At 46.5% G+C, this 14,008-nt stretch overlaps 1 protein-coding gene across 1 annotated transcript in view; it reads right to left on the bottom strand.

Annotated features, from left to right (window-relative positions):
• The window catches only part of Kat2b (lysine acetyltransferase 2B), a 105,459-nt gene extending 93,510 nt beyond the window's left edge, over window positions 1–11,949 (bottom strand). Inside the window, exon 1 of the mRNA XM_032900827.1 lies at window positions 11,331–11,949. Coding sequence (XP_032756718.1) covers window positions 11,331–11,579 — 249 coding nt within the window. The 5' untranslated portion in view covers window positions 11,580–11,949. The remainder of the gene's footprint in view (window positions 1–11,330) is intronic.
• Window positions 11,950–14,008: the final 2,059 nt, after the last annotated feature.

The raw sequence follows: 14,008 nt of genomic DNA, 5'->3' as shown, positions 1-14,008 counted from the left end.
ACAGGCCAACCAGGGTTATTTAACATTTCTCTCAGAATCAGAAACCATGGGCAGTGCTGGCATCCCAGCACTTGAGAAGCAGAGGCAGACAGATCTCTGTGACAGTAGGCCAGCCCGGTCTACAGAGTGAGTTTCAGGAATCCAACCTGGTCTACAGAGTGAGTTCCAGGACAGCCAGGGTTACACAGTGAAACCTTGTCTCAGAAAAAAAGAAACAAACAAACAAAAACAAAACAACAATAACAACAACAAAACCACCTTAACCAGCACAAATCATTGCTCGAAACTACATCCATCCTAAATCCAAACAGGCCACAGGAGATCTTGTTCTGTTTTGCTCTGTAAACCTATAACCTTTCTCAGGAGTATAACTACAAATTACAATCTGATGTTTTTATAAGCTTGAAAATGTCTGAGAAAACACAAAAATAGTTTTGTTTTGTTTTTTTTCTTTCCACCTTTTTTTCCCTGAACCTGCCAATTAAGCTTAGGTCTGCAGGTTCTGATACTTCCCAGCCTTAGGAAGTGTTGCCACCTTTGACATAGATGGCAGTGTGGTGGTACACACCTTTAATTCCAGAAGGAGGCAGAAGGATCACACACACACACACACACACACACACAGAGAGAGAGAGAGAGAGAGAGAGAGAGAGAGAGAGAGAGAGAGAGAGAGAGAGAGAGAGAGATAAAGAAAGAATAGTGGGTAGCTGGGCAGTGGCAGTGCACACCTTTAATTCCAGCTCTCAGCGGGGAAGAGGGCCAGAGACAGAGGATCTCTGAGTTCTCGGCCAACCTGGTCTACAGCATGTGTTCCATGATAGGGCTACACAAAGAAACCTTGTCTAGAAAACAGAGGGGGGGCAGAGAGAGGCAGAGACAGAGACAGACAGAGAGGCAGAAACAGAGAACAGTGAGCTGTCTGTACATAAATATCCTATGATTTACAAAGGAAAGTTTTCAGATTCGTAGTCGTATTAAAATCAATACTAGAGGAACTATTCTTGCACCTGCTAAGTGTTTATGAGACTTTTGAATGTGATGATTCCCCAAAGGAGAATTTTCAGCGCTTGCCTCCTGACCACATAAGTCTTTATTTCACCGTGCTGTCCCTGCTCTCCATCTGGTAAGGGTTCAAGCATCCCCTCCTCCTAGAGGCCACGACAGAAAATTCTTCTGCTTCAGGACACAGCCACAAGCTCCAGGAAGAGGCACCAAATGGCCCCCAGAAGAGGGGGGATTGATACTTTAAATAGAAAGTTGCAGCCTGGTGTGGGGGAGGAGACCTGAGTCCTGGTGCAGGGAGGTAGAAGTAGGTCAGGAGTACAGAGCTATTGAAATACATGGAACCAATCTCAAAAGGCCAAAAGACTGACCAATACCCGTGACCATGCACGCGCACACACATACACTCACACACACACACACACTCACACACAGACACACACACACACACACACACACACATACACACACACACACACACACACACACATCACACACACACACACAGACACACACACACACACACACACAAAAAACACACACATACACACTCACACACACACAAAGACACACACACACACACACGCACTCACACACACAGTGGTGGAGCGTTCTTCTTTAATTTGTTCATTTGATTTGCCTGAGGTAGGTCCCATGTGGCTCAGGCTTGCCTTGAAATCACTATGAAATCAGGCGGACCTCAAACTTAACGATAGATACTCTTCCTATGTCTAACCTCTAGAGTGCTGTAAGCCAAAGAGGCACACACAAACCATTCTTTCACTGTATAAAAGAAAAAAAAATCTCATCAATGCCTGTACCCATAAATGTCCTATAAAAACTTAAAATAAAAAAAGGCTCCTTCATAAAGTCATTGGGACGCAGAGTGGCTGAAATGGGTCATTGGCTTCATCTTCTGTCTCCAGTTCAGTCAGTCAGTCAACAACTTCATCACGGAATCCAGTCAGCTATTCTAAAAATAGTAGAAAATGATACTGTGAGGTAGGACTATAATTTCAGCCCTTCTCAAGCCGAGACCGGTATCTTTAGCTCCTAATCAACCTGGATTAAAATAAACAAGTAAATAAGGCTGGGCAAGACGATACACACCCTTAATCCCAGTGCTCGAGAGGCAAAGAGGGGACGATCTCTGTGAGGTTAAAGCCAACCTGGTCTTCATATGGAGCTCCAGGATCGTCGGGGCTACAGAGACAGCCCCTACCACAGTAAATAATCAAATCACACAGTGTGGGACCAGAACAGAAAAAAAACACCTTGCAGTTTAAGAGTTCTGTTTGCAGTTAAAAGTAAGTTCCTATTTGTCCTATGTTTGGCCTGTCTACACTAGACATGCTAAATACATCAGGATGTACTCCTTGCCCCTGATTGGATGTAGGAGAGAAGTATGAAGGTAGGAACTATGTCAGGATGTATGCCTGATTGGACCTGGTGGGAAATGTGAATTATGGGATTTGCCTTTTTAAGACCCTGGGGGGGGGGGACCTCATGGCACCATTTTCCTGAGAACTGGGGTATGGACCTGGCCAGAGTTCATCCACATGGCCAGTATTTAATTCATGCTACTTCAAGCCTGGCTTAAGAGTATAGTAGTGGTCTTATTCTGGGCCAGTGGGGTTAACACTTTCCAGAGGCTCCCGGCAAGATTCAGACCACCTACCCAAATTCCAAAGCCAGACCTTCGCTTCAGAACTCTGAGGCTAAAGGGCCACTTCAGGAGCATGTGCCATGAGATGTTTTAAGGCTCTGAGGCTGCCTTCAGTTAGCTCATGGACTATGGGGATAAACTGCCATGCTAAGAAAAGAATTAGCCATCTATGGAGGGCTCCTGGTAAGTCATGGTCTGTTCTGTTCTGCAAGGTGTGTAAGGGTTTTGTTTTTTTTTTTGTTCAACGGGACCCCAATATTTCCCATGTAGGGCAAATAGCAAGGCCATCTGCCTACCTGGTTCTGGAAAGTTGTGTCTGTCTGTTGATGGAAGGTTTTATCTGTCTTACTGGAAAGTTGCGTCTGTGTTTTCTGGCAGATCTGTAAGTTTTGTTGCAATCATGGAGCTGAGACACAAATGAATATTTTTACCATCTCAGCTGCCGGCCACCACCGCTACCATAACTGCTTTAATGGCTCAGAATTTATCTCTGAGCTCTCTGATTGGTGAGTTCAGGTTAGCAGGAATTCAGAAGTCTTTTGGGTATGGATAACATTCAAGTTGTTTTATGCTGTCCTTCTTTATTGGAAAGCTGACTCTTGAGTTGACACTCGACTTTCCCTTGTCTAGACCCAAAAATTTTAAAGTTTCCTCTATGTCCTTTGTCAGCTGAGCCACCTGACCAGGGAAAGAAAGCAAAACTAAACAGGCAACCCCCCCCCAAAAAAATATTAGATCTGGTTTATATGAACACTTTGTACCTCAAGATTTATAAGTGTATTGGATATGGTGAAAAATCTGTGAAAATAAGTTAATTTAAAACTCAACACAGGACTAAGAGTTAAAAACCTATGCCTGGGTAATCTTAAAGGAACCATCTGGTATAAAAATACATAGCTTGCCATTATCTCTAGGCAGTCACACAGCCTGTTTGCTAGGGTTGAAGAAAGCTGTTGTCCTGTGACTTCACCAACATCTTGATTAAAGGTGGCATGGCAAGGAGGCAACAACGGGTACCCGAGATATTTTGGATTAGGATGTATGATATGCTAATGTCTGTCCTGAAAACAGGGTTTATGAAAGGATTTAAAACCAATGTTTGTTTAATAAGGTATTAAAGCTGTACCTTCATTCATATGCAAGAATGGGCCTGGTGCTGGCTGCCAAACCTTGTAACGGAAGAGTCACCCAGGTGGTGTTGGGATTTAGAGATATGAAGGGGACATGGAGCTGGCTGGGGTCTGGAAACCAGGTTGGGTTTGGCCTCCGAGGGGCAAAGAGGTAAGCCAAGCCCCAAATGATTATAAGTGAATCCCGGACACGCAGAACTGACTTTGTCTTGTGCAGATTTATGATCATGGACTATATCTTTCCTCTTGAAAGAAAAAGGTGCTTCTTTTTTTTTCTTACATTGCTGGAGCACACAGTAGAGGGATTTTAAAAACTTTTTAAAGAGAAAATGTTGGAGTTTTTACAGAAATTTTAAATTAAAAAACTGGATATTTTTAAGGAACAGCTTTTAAAATATTCACATTTTTAAGGATCAAACTTAACAGATAACGCTATAAAATTTTAATCTTATAAAAGCTACTAACTCATCGTAAACTGTGAAAGGTAATTAAGACATGCAAGTTAAAGGTCAGCCACCTCATAAAGGATCAAATTCTTTAATGTGCTCAGAACTATGCTTGTAATCATGCTAAATACCAACATAATTAATTACAGAAATAAGCATATTTAGCCTACTCTATGTTTTCAAGGTTAAGCCTAAAGCAAGTAATTAACTTGTCAGAAATCTGCTGAATATGACATTTAAAATATTTAATGGGACCCCAGCCCATAGAGTGACCCCAAAGCACGGCAGCAACCACTACTCCCCTGGATTATGGTAATGCTAACCACTAAACAACACTGTCCCAAATGCCCCGCCTGCCACTGGGACCTTGCCTAACTTGTGAACAGGCAGGACAATGGAGAGATAATTGCCCCACTTTGCCTAGACAAAGTATGGTCAGACTTGAAGAAAAGTTTCCCAAGTCTCCTGGATCTGTCGACCAAAGACTGACGCCACAGACCTCTGTCCCCACAGGAGCCTGGGTTATCTAGGTAATGGGTAAGTCTCTTCATTTTAATTGATACATAGGTCATTTGGATTATATTTCCTGCTATAATTTATACTTCTCAGATCTCTGATGGCATTGATAGCCAGGTTAGCTGCAGACCTGTCAACTTAACAGCAGCAGGCAACCAGGTTCTTCCCCAAGAACCCAAGAAGGTTCTACCTTAGTCCATTTCTTATATAAAAACCAAACGTAGCCTTTTTCTAGAGATCTCTTGTTCTCTTGTTAAGAAAAGGCAGATAGGTTTGCCTTGCTAACAGGCGTCATATTAAAGGAAAAGCAGGTTTCAGATGAAACTTTGTACTGTTAATTTCTTTAAAGAACTTGCTTGCAATAACTGTTCTCAGTAATAACTACTCCTTTCCCGGGTAAATGGGTAGATGGGAAGAAAAAGGTTTAAAGTCTATGCAATTCTGAGGGTCTAAGAAAAGGTTCTAAGGTATACGACGGTCTGAGGATATGAAGGTCTAAAAACTGATTTGAGGTGTGTAAATGTAAGTTGTAAAGGCACAGCAAGTGATTTAAGGACTATGAAAAGTGGAAGACTTCTTTCCCATTCTATGCTCTTGTTATTCTAAGTTTCAAAAGTCCAGGGTTTTCACATCGATTAATGGAGTTCTGATAAGCTGGTAAAGGTACTTTTTCTACAGTGTGGATATATGTACAGATTAGTGCAAATATCTAAAAATGTCATCTTTGTAAGCTAAAAATCAAAACAAAAACACGTAAGCTTCAGGGAGTCCTAGGACTTGGATCCACCTCCCACAGGTCAAAAGGACTCCCAGATAAGTATAGCCTAGGTTTCCTCACCTGCCTATTACTGAGAATGGGATCTCTCTCCTGGTCAGGAGGCTCCTTCTCCTCCCCCAATTACTAGGTCTTTGGGCCTGAAAGTTCCAGATGTAATTTAAGTTGCTAACTTCAGCTTCTGTCCCCAGTCTGTATCTGTCCCAGCAGATTCCAGTTTGGCTGACAGACACCACCCATGAATCAGCTGCTAACTACAACTGCGCGTGAGCCCTGGACTTGCTGATGTGAACTGGTCCAGTTGGTGGGATTGTTCTCTGTCTCTCCAGGGGTCAGCAAACCAGATGCTTCTGAAGAATGCCCTGTTGCCAGAATTCCCTTGTGACCTAGACTAGCATTCCAGCCTTCCTAGGCCCGGATAATGACTTCCTAATTTCAGCAGGAAGTACTTACACAAAAGAGTATGTTGCTCCTTGTCCCCCTACAGGCTGGAATGTTAGATCAAACAGAAACTCTCTGCCATAGGGGACAAAATGACTACCTATAGTGCTCATTGGCATCACCAGGAAAGGTATCTGTTAAAAAAACAAATAGCCCCAAATCTATCAATAAGTAGATTCGTTTGCCGAAACAGTTCTACAGTATAATAGGACACTCAACCTGCCCTATGGAAAACAAAGATGCTATTGCATGGCTTTAAAAGAAAATTATTGTTTCTACATAAACCACTCAGGATAATTAGAGATTATCTGACTTTACTCAAAAATAAAGGGGGGGGGGTGATGACATAACTGACTGGGGCCCCGCCCACTTCCAGCCTCCACCAAGGCAGTAACTCTGATGTCAGCCATCACAGGGCCTTTGGCCCTTCTGCTTCTGCTAATTACTATTGGCTCTTGCATCATTGATGCCTTAACTAAATGCCTAACTAATTCTTGTCTGGGTCCCATTAAACTGATGGTTATTAAATCCCAGTATAAACAGGTCATCACGGAGACAAAGATTTGACTCAGGTTATAAGTCACGGAGAGAATGTGAGACCAAAACAGGGAAAATACACCTTGCAGGTTTCTTAATAGGTTCCTATTTGTCTATGTTTGTTTGACCCATCTGCACCAGCCGTGCTGGATCACATGTGGGCAGGATGTATGTTTGCTCCTGACTAGACATAAGCTGGGGGTAATACATACAACACATAAAACATCAGGATGTATGCTTGCACACTTGCCCCTAGGAAATTCATCAAATTCTGAGTTTCGCCTTTTAAAGTCTCTGCAAAATATGACTCGTGGCCATATTTTGGGTACGGACCTGGCCAGTATTTAAGTAAAGCTTGCTTTAAATTTGGTTTAAGATTGTAGTAGTGACAAGGGCACTTGCTCTACGATGGTCATAGCAGCTTTATTCATAATAACCAGAAGCTATAAACAACCCAGACATCCTTCAACCAAAGAATGGATACAGAAAAGGTGGTCGTTTACACAGTGGAATACTACTCAGCTATTAAAAATGAGGACATCAGGGGTTGGGGATTTAGCTCAGTGGTAGAGCGCTTGCCTAGCAAGCACAAGGTCCTGGGTTCGGTCCCCAGCTCCGAAAAAAAAAAAAAAAAAAAAAAAAAAAGAAAAAAAAAACCAAAAAAAAAAAAAAAAAAAGGACATCAAATGGATGGAACTAGAAATTATTCGGAGTGAGGTAACTCGGACCCAAAAGACATGCATGAAAAGAGCCTAGCATGGTTGTCCTCTAAGAGGCTCTACCAGCAGCTGACTGAGACAGATGCAGTTACTCACAGCCAACCTTTGGACTGAGATCAGGGACCCCTGTGGAAGAGTTAGGGGAAGGACTGAAGAAGCTGAAGGGGATGGCAACCACATAGGAAGACCATCAGTGTCAACTAGCTCGGACCCATGGGAGCTCCCAGAGACTGAGCCACCAACCAAAGAGCATACGTGGGCTGGGCCATGCCTCCTATCACATATGCAGCAGAAACTTGATGCCCCAGGAAGAGGAATGTGGAGGGAGGGGAGAACTTGGGGAGGCACCCTCTCAGAGGCAAAGCAGGAAGGAGTTTTTAAAACAGTTTTTAAAAATTGATTGTAGTGGGGGCTGAGAGATGGCTCAGCGGTTACGAGCACTGACTGCGCTTCCAGAGGTCCTGAGTTCAAATCCCAGCAACCACATGGTGGCTCACAACCATCTGTAATGGGATCTGATGGCCTCTTCTGGTGTGTCTGAAGACAGCTACAGTGTACTTATATTCATAAAATAAATTAATTTTAAAAAATGATTGTAGTAGTGGTCTTACTCTCTACCGATAGAATTAACAATCAAATTTGATCGTTGTGATAACAATTAAATTTGCAGGAAGGAGGCATTTAGGTAATTGCTAATGAAAATGTAGGGTAGGAAAATAAGACAAGATATCCGAGATCAAAATTTTGCATTTATTTGGTTTGGTGTGTGTGTATTGCATGTGAGATCAATACTGAATTCTGAGAGGGCCTTGTGATAAGCTACCTCCCCAGGATAGGGAACTAATTTTCAAGAGGGAACTAGTTTTCTTTTTTTTTTTTTTTGGTTCTTTTTTTTTCGGAGCTGGGGATCGAACCCAGGGCCTTGCGCTTCCTAGGCAAGCGCTCTACCCCTGAGCTAAATCCCCAACCCCGGGAACTAGTTTTCAATGTGCAAAGACCTGAGGTGGAAAGAGAACTGTTCCACAAAGCCCTGAAAATCAGCCAGGGGAGACACAGAATGTGGACACAGGAAAGGGGAAACAAAAGGACGGAAGTCACCAAGGTCAAGACTACGCTTCCCTTATCACTCTGGCAGTGTCACACAAGCCAAGTGTCTCTGATGCAACCTTTACCACGCACAACTCAAAGAACTCTAGGCTGGATCCTGTAAGACAAGTTTGCCACACTCTTCCCTCTTTCTCTGCTGCATAAAGTCTAACCACCAGATCTCTTGCTTTTTGGCCCCCGGGAAACTTAAGTCTTCCCAGACCTGACTTTTTCCATCCCACTGGCCCAAGAGTCACTGGCAAGAGACATTGGCAAGGGTAGTGTCATCTGTCTTTTGTCTTTTGGGACTTGCTTAATCTTAAGTACAAAGCAAAGACAAGCTGAGAAGGAAAAAAAAAAAAAAAAGCCACAGATTATGTGAAAAACTTCATCAGGCCCAATCAGCCCAGCTTAAAATAATCTGAACACTAGTGTGCACCCAAACACACGTGCACATAATAAAATAAACATTGATTTGGTTTTAAATCTAAGATAACATCCCTCCCAGGTTTAGAGTCCTGAATTCCCAAGTACCCACTGGGCTACACTCACTCCTCCCCCAGTCCAGCAGGCCCCAAGCAAAGGAGGGCAGGCTCGGGTTGGCCCAGCTCCAAGTTTTCAAAAATGCTTTCAGTTTCTCTTTACAGCAAGAAAGCCTACCCCACCCAACCCTGACAGGCCAGAAGTTCTAAATCAGGATGACACCTCCACCTCCTGGATCTGCAGCTCCCGGGTTCTCCAGCTCTGAACCCTACACCCCAAGAAGGCTTCACTGGGGTCCACTGCAGCTGGGTGACTGCCTTTACCCTGGAATCTGAATACACACTCCAACAACTCCTCAAGACAGATCCTGGCGCCATAAACCCAGCACCTGGCTCAAAACGGGGCCCCAGTTAGAATTTCTCATAACATTAGCTGAATAAATCACCAAGTAAGACCACAGGGCTTCAGGCTGGTGAGATGGCTCGCGGTGTACTTGGAAGAGCTGAACACATTCTGACACACATGCAGACAAACACCACACATACTAAACTCTATTACTTTCAAAGTTTCTCAAAAGCAGGAAGAAAGAGCTTGAATAACAGGTTTATCTTTCCTCTGAGTTTGTCAGAAAATATGACCAAGATATACTCAAGTTATACACTTGAAGTTTCACTAATGAATGATACAAAGTATTGGGGTGGGTCAGGGGAGGAGCATGGTGGTAGAGCTGTAATCACAGGCAGACAGGAGTTCAAGGCGGTCCTGGACTTCATAGGAAGACCTGGGGGAATTTAGAAAGAATGCATGTGTACAACTACAGGAATGTTTTCTGGTACTACAGGACGGCAGGCAGCATGGAGGGGGGGTACTGGTGATGGAACTCAGGCTAATACTGAAAACCAAAGCAGGACTACATAGCTGACTGAGTTTACGAATGAGTCTAGAGCAGCTGCAAAAGCCAAGCCTATTTATTAAGTCCCTGAACTTGCTCTGAGTTCTGTCAGCCACTCTCTTCCCTGCATGCAACACCAGAGGTCCTGTCTAAGGAAGGTTTTAGGATGGACAGATTGTTGGACTGTTAGACTTAGGAAGTCTTTAGCTATTGGAGTAGAACCCCTTGCTTTTCCCATTTCTTCCACACGTACTTCAATTTTATTTTTGCAAACCTTAGGATACACCACGTGGCGTATTTCTCGGCTCCTTTGAAGAATTCAAAAGTAGTAATATACTTGCTTCTCGCAGAAAGTATTCTCAACTCCGCATCTCCTGGGGCTTTATTAGAAATGTAACTCCTCAGACCTCACCCCAACCTCCTAATTTAGCAACAGCATTTCCAAGAGAGCGATCCCAAAGCTTATCAGTGTGTATAAAGCACTGCACTGGTGCCCTCTCAGGAAGGCACAGCGGGTGCACGACCTAAATAGAGGGTGACAGCATGGATAAACAGGAGTTGGTCACAAAGGAAGGCCATGCTTGAGACCATCCAAGGTCCTTGAAGCTCCAGTAAACACTACAACAAGAATCCCCCGGGAGGAATGTCATCTACCAGGTTTATCCATCCTCGCTGTACAGTCGGGAGTGGGGATGAGAATCTGAATGCTGGGGACGTGACTCCTTTGACAGCAAGCAACTCTGGAGGGAGGTGTGAGTGCGCCTCTCCCCGGTCCCAACCACAGGCCGCACGAGCTAACAAGGCCAAGTCCCCGCCCCACTTCTGCTGTCACCCTGTCAAAACAAAGCCGCGGTCTACAGCGCGGAGTAGCTCTCCAATGCGGCCTGGGGAGCAGAGCCCCCCTACACGTGCTCTATAGCTGAATGCCCCGAGGTGCCTAAAACCCTCTGGGAGGGAAAATGACAAGAAAGCTGTCCTCAAACTGAGCAGACGCGCTCGCCGCCCGGGTTGTCACCTTGCCAGACCCTGTTTACACTCTAAGCCGCCAGGATCGCGCTTTCGCTTAAATAAGTAATAACAATAATGACAGGGCCGTCGCCGCACGGACGAGGCCGCCAGGCGCCAAAGGACCCGAGCTTGGGGCAGTGCCCACCTCCCACCCCGTGCTCCGCCCCTTCACTCCCGCAGAGCGCCAGGATTCCAGGACACTTCTGGACGCTCACTCCACAGCCCAGCTCCTCCTAGCGGGGCTCAATGGGGAGAGAGAACGCAGGGAGACACATTAAGATGCCCTCAACCCCAAAAAGCTGCTTCCCAGCCCCGACTGATCCGCCACACCAAGCACAGTTACGCTCCCTGTGAAAGGGCTCCGGCGAGTTCCTACAGAGAGGAAAAGCCCCAGAGTAGCCCGAGCGCTCGGAAGCCAAGACTCATCCTTCCCAGAAGAAGAACACAGCCAGTTCTAGATGACCCCCTACCCCTGCCCCAGTGAGACGCTGTGCGAGCCGCAGCGGCAGAGCGCGCGTAGAGAATGTAGCACTTCCGCGGTGCCGGCGGGAAGCTGGGAGTGCGGTGGGGGAGGGGTGGGGGTCCCGGCCCGCCCGTGACCCCGCGATTGTGTTCTTCCCAGCGGGTACCTTGCAGGCGGAGTACACGCCGAGTTTCTCCAGTTTCTTCGCCCGCGGAGCAGAGCGCAGCTGCGCCTTCTTCACGGCGATCCGGGCCGAGCCGCCTCCTCCCGGTCCTTCGGCCGTGCCCGCCGCGGCCACCGCGGTCGCTGGCCCGCAGGAAGCAGAGCTCCCGGCGGCGGTGGCCAGGGTCCGGGGAGAACCGTGCGGGGGCGCGGGCGGCAGTGCTGGGGGCCCGACCCCACCAGCCTCAGCCATGCCGCCCCGACTGTCACCCGCAGCCGCCAGGGTCCCCGCGGGCGCCGGTGGCGGAGCGGAGACCCTCCCCCCTCGGCCGCCGCCCTGCGCCCTCCCCGCCCCCGCCGCGCTCGGCCGCCAGCGATCGCAGGCCCCCGCGCCTCCCCGGGAGGCTAGGACGCTAGCGGGCCCGAGCGCCCTGACCGCGCTCTGCTCCCCTGGGCCTCCCGCATGCTGCTGCAAGCGTAGCCGCCCGCCCGGAGCGCCAGGGCCCGTAGGTGACCGGCGACCCGCGAGGCCGGGCCGCTGCAGCCCAGGCACCTGCCGCCCTGCGCTGCTGGCGTCCCTGGGCCTGACACCCTCTCGCGCCGAGACCCAACTTCCTCCACCCTAGCGGGAGCCGGAGGAAAAAATGTTTTCCAGAAGTACCCGTCAGCGGCCAATCCTCCTCTTTGTTGCTAATTCACCAAAATCATGGCGTGAAGGGGTGTTTTGTTTTTTTGTGTTTTTTTTTTTTTTTACTTTGGGCTAAACTTTTTCTTTTAAGAATTCTTCCCCATCCTCTTTCCCTGGTAGTTTCTGAACCGAATATGACCAAAGAGAGAAGACTCTCTCTCTCTCTCTCTCTCTCTCTCTCTCTCTCTCTCTCTCTCTCTCTCTGTCTCTCTGTATTCACACGTATATAATATTTGTTGGTTAGAGTACATTACATGTCGGCAAAATGAAAACTAAACGCGTGGAAAAAGTTTGAAATGAGTCTGCCTGCAGGGTTCACTCCGGGCTGGCTAAAGTCTGCTGCTAGTTTATTGTCTATTATATTTTCAAAGACGAAATCCGGGCGTGCAAGTTAACCAGAAAGACAGCGTCCAGGAAAGTGATACCAATTTTGACTTAAACTTCAAAAGCAAAATTATTGTCCCTGTCTCTGATGGCAGAAAGAGGTTGTTTCTGTTGTGTAGTGCCATATTGGTTTGGGCCTGGCCACTTTGTAACTGTATGGCCACAAAGTCATGGGATTGTTGGACAGAGGCCTCTCCCATGTATTTACGGCACAGGAAGAAAAGACCAAGTAGTAAACACCGGTGTCTCCACTGCATGACCTCTGCTGAGCCCGGCTGATGCATGTGGAACTGACACACCTGGACCACACCTGGGTGGTGGTCAATTTACTTCTGCCTTTTACTTCCTCAGCCTTTATCCTTTTCTGGCCTTCTCAGTTTCTCCCCCAATTTATTCAGATCTCCTAGTCGGTCTTTTGTTGAAGTCACGAGCCAGGTAGTCACGAGCCAGGGTCTCCCACTGTGCTTCCCCAGTTATTTTCTACCTGGAGACTTGGGTATATAAGTGGTGAATAAAGCTACAGGAGCCTCTCTCTCATTCTTCCTCACCTCTCACTCTTCCTTCCGCTCTTCCACTTTCTCTCTCTCTCTCTCTCTCTCTCTCTCTCTCTCTCTCTCTCTCTCTCTCTCTCCCTCTCCTCCCTCTCCCTCTCCTGGCTTGACACGAATAACGTGTGTGTGCGTGTTTCTTTCATCCCGTAGGCTTTCGCCCGATTCTCGGTACCAGGTCGGTGCTGGCGCCGACAAATGGAGGTCCCACCGAGATCGGAGAAGAAAGGGGGTACCACCTACGGGACGTCCCTGGAGCCCGGCCGGCGTAGGAGAAGGGACGGATTGGGCGTAAGATGGAGCAGAAAAGGCCTGGATGATTTGGCCTGAGTAAAACTTGTCATAAAAAAAATGTGTTCTGTTAGAGTTATATTTTTTGGTCTTTGGACCCTGGCTAGAGATAGTTTACACCCTAGACATGAGAGAGAACGGTTTGGGAAAAACAGTCCTCCCGGACTCTCCGAGATGCTTTGGAGAAAGAGAAAACCTTTCAGAGCTCTCCTAGGAACAGAGGGAAAGCAGGAGACGTCCTGCCTCTCTGCTGGCTCCTGTTGGAGAAATGTTTATTTCTGGTTCTGGGTTCCATAGGTAGGATATGTGGGTCCCTTCGGTGGGACACCATCTAGTTTTTCCCTCTATGTCTATTGTCTGTCCTTGGTGCACCAAGCTGTCCATGTCTGTCAGTTTATGTCTGTGGTTTTTGTTTCTCGTTGTTTAAATGTTTTGTGTTTCATGTTTAAAAGAAAAGGTTAAAATTTTAAATGCTGGTTGATTCATGCATTGATGTAGTTTTAACTCCTTTCAAAAAAGGTACAAATAAATAAAAGTTTCAATTGGCTTTTGGAGCCTACATCTGTAGCTAGAAGCCTAAGTCGGTTGGGCAAGCTCCCCAGGGGCTTATTATTAGACTTAGCAGGTGACAAGATGCTTCTCTTAAAATCATAGCTAGAAAAGTAAAATGGTGCTTGGTCTAAATATTAAAGATAGGTGTAGCCACTTCAATTTTGTTTCTCATTGGTTTTAAATGTATAAATATGCTCTACATGCCTTGGTTATTGGACT

This window comes from Rattus rattus, chromosome 4 (genome assembly GCF_011064425.1).
Source record: "Rattus rattus isolate New Zealand chromosome 4, Rrattus_CSIRO_v1, whole genome shotgun sequence".
Taxonomy (NCBI): Eukaryota; Metazoa; Chordata; class Mammalia; order Rodentia; family Muridae; genus Rattus; species Rattus rattus.
The sequence above is the reverse complement of the archived record's forward strand: the minus strand, read 5'-3'. Positions and strand labels throughout refer to the sequence as shown.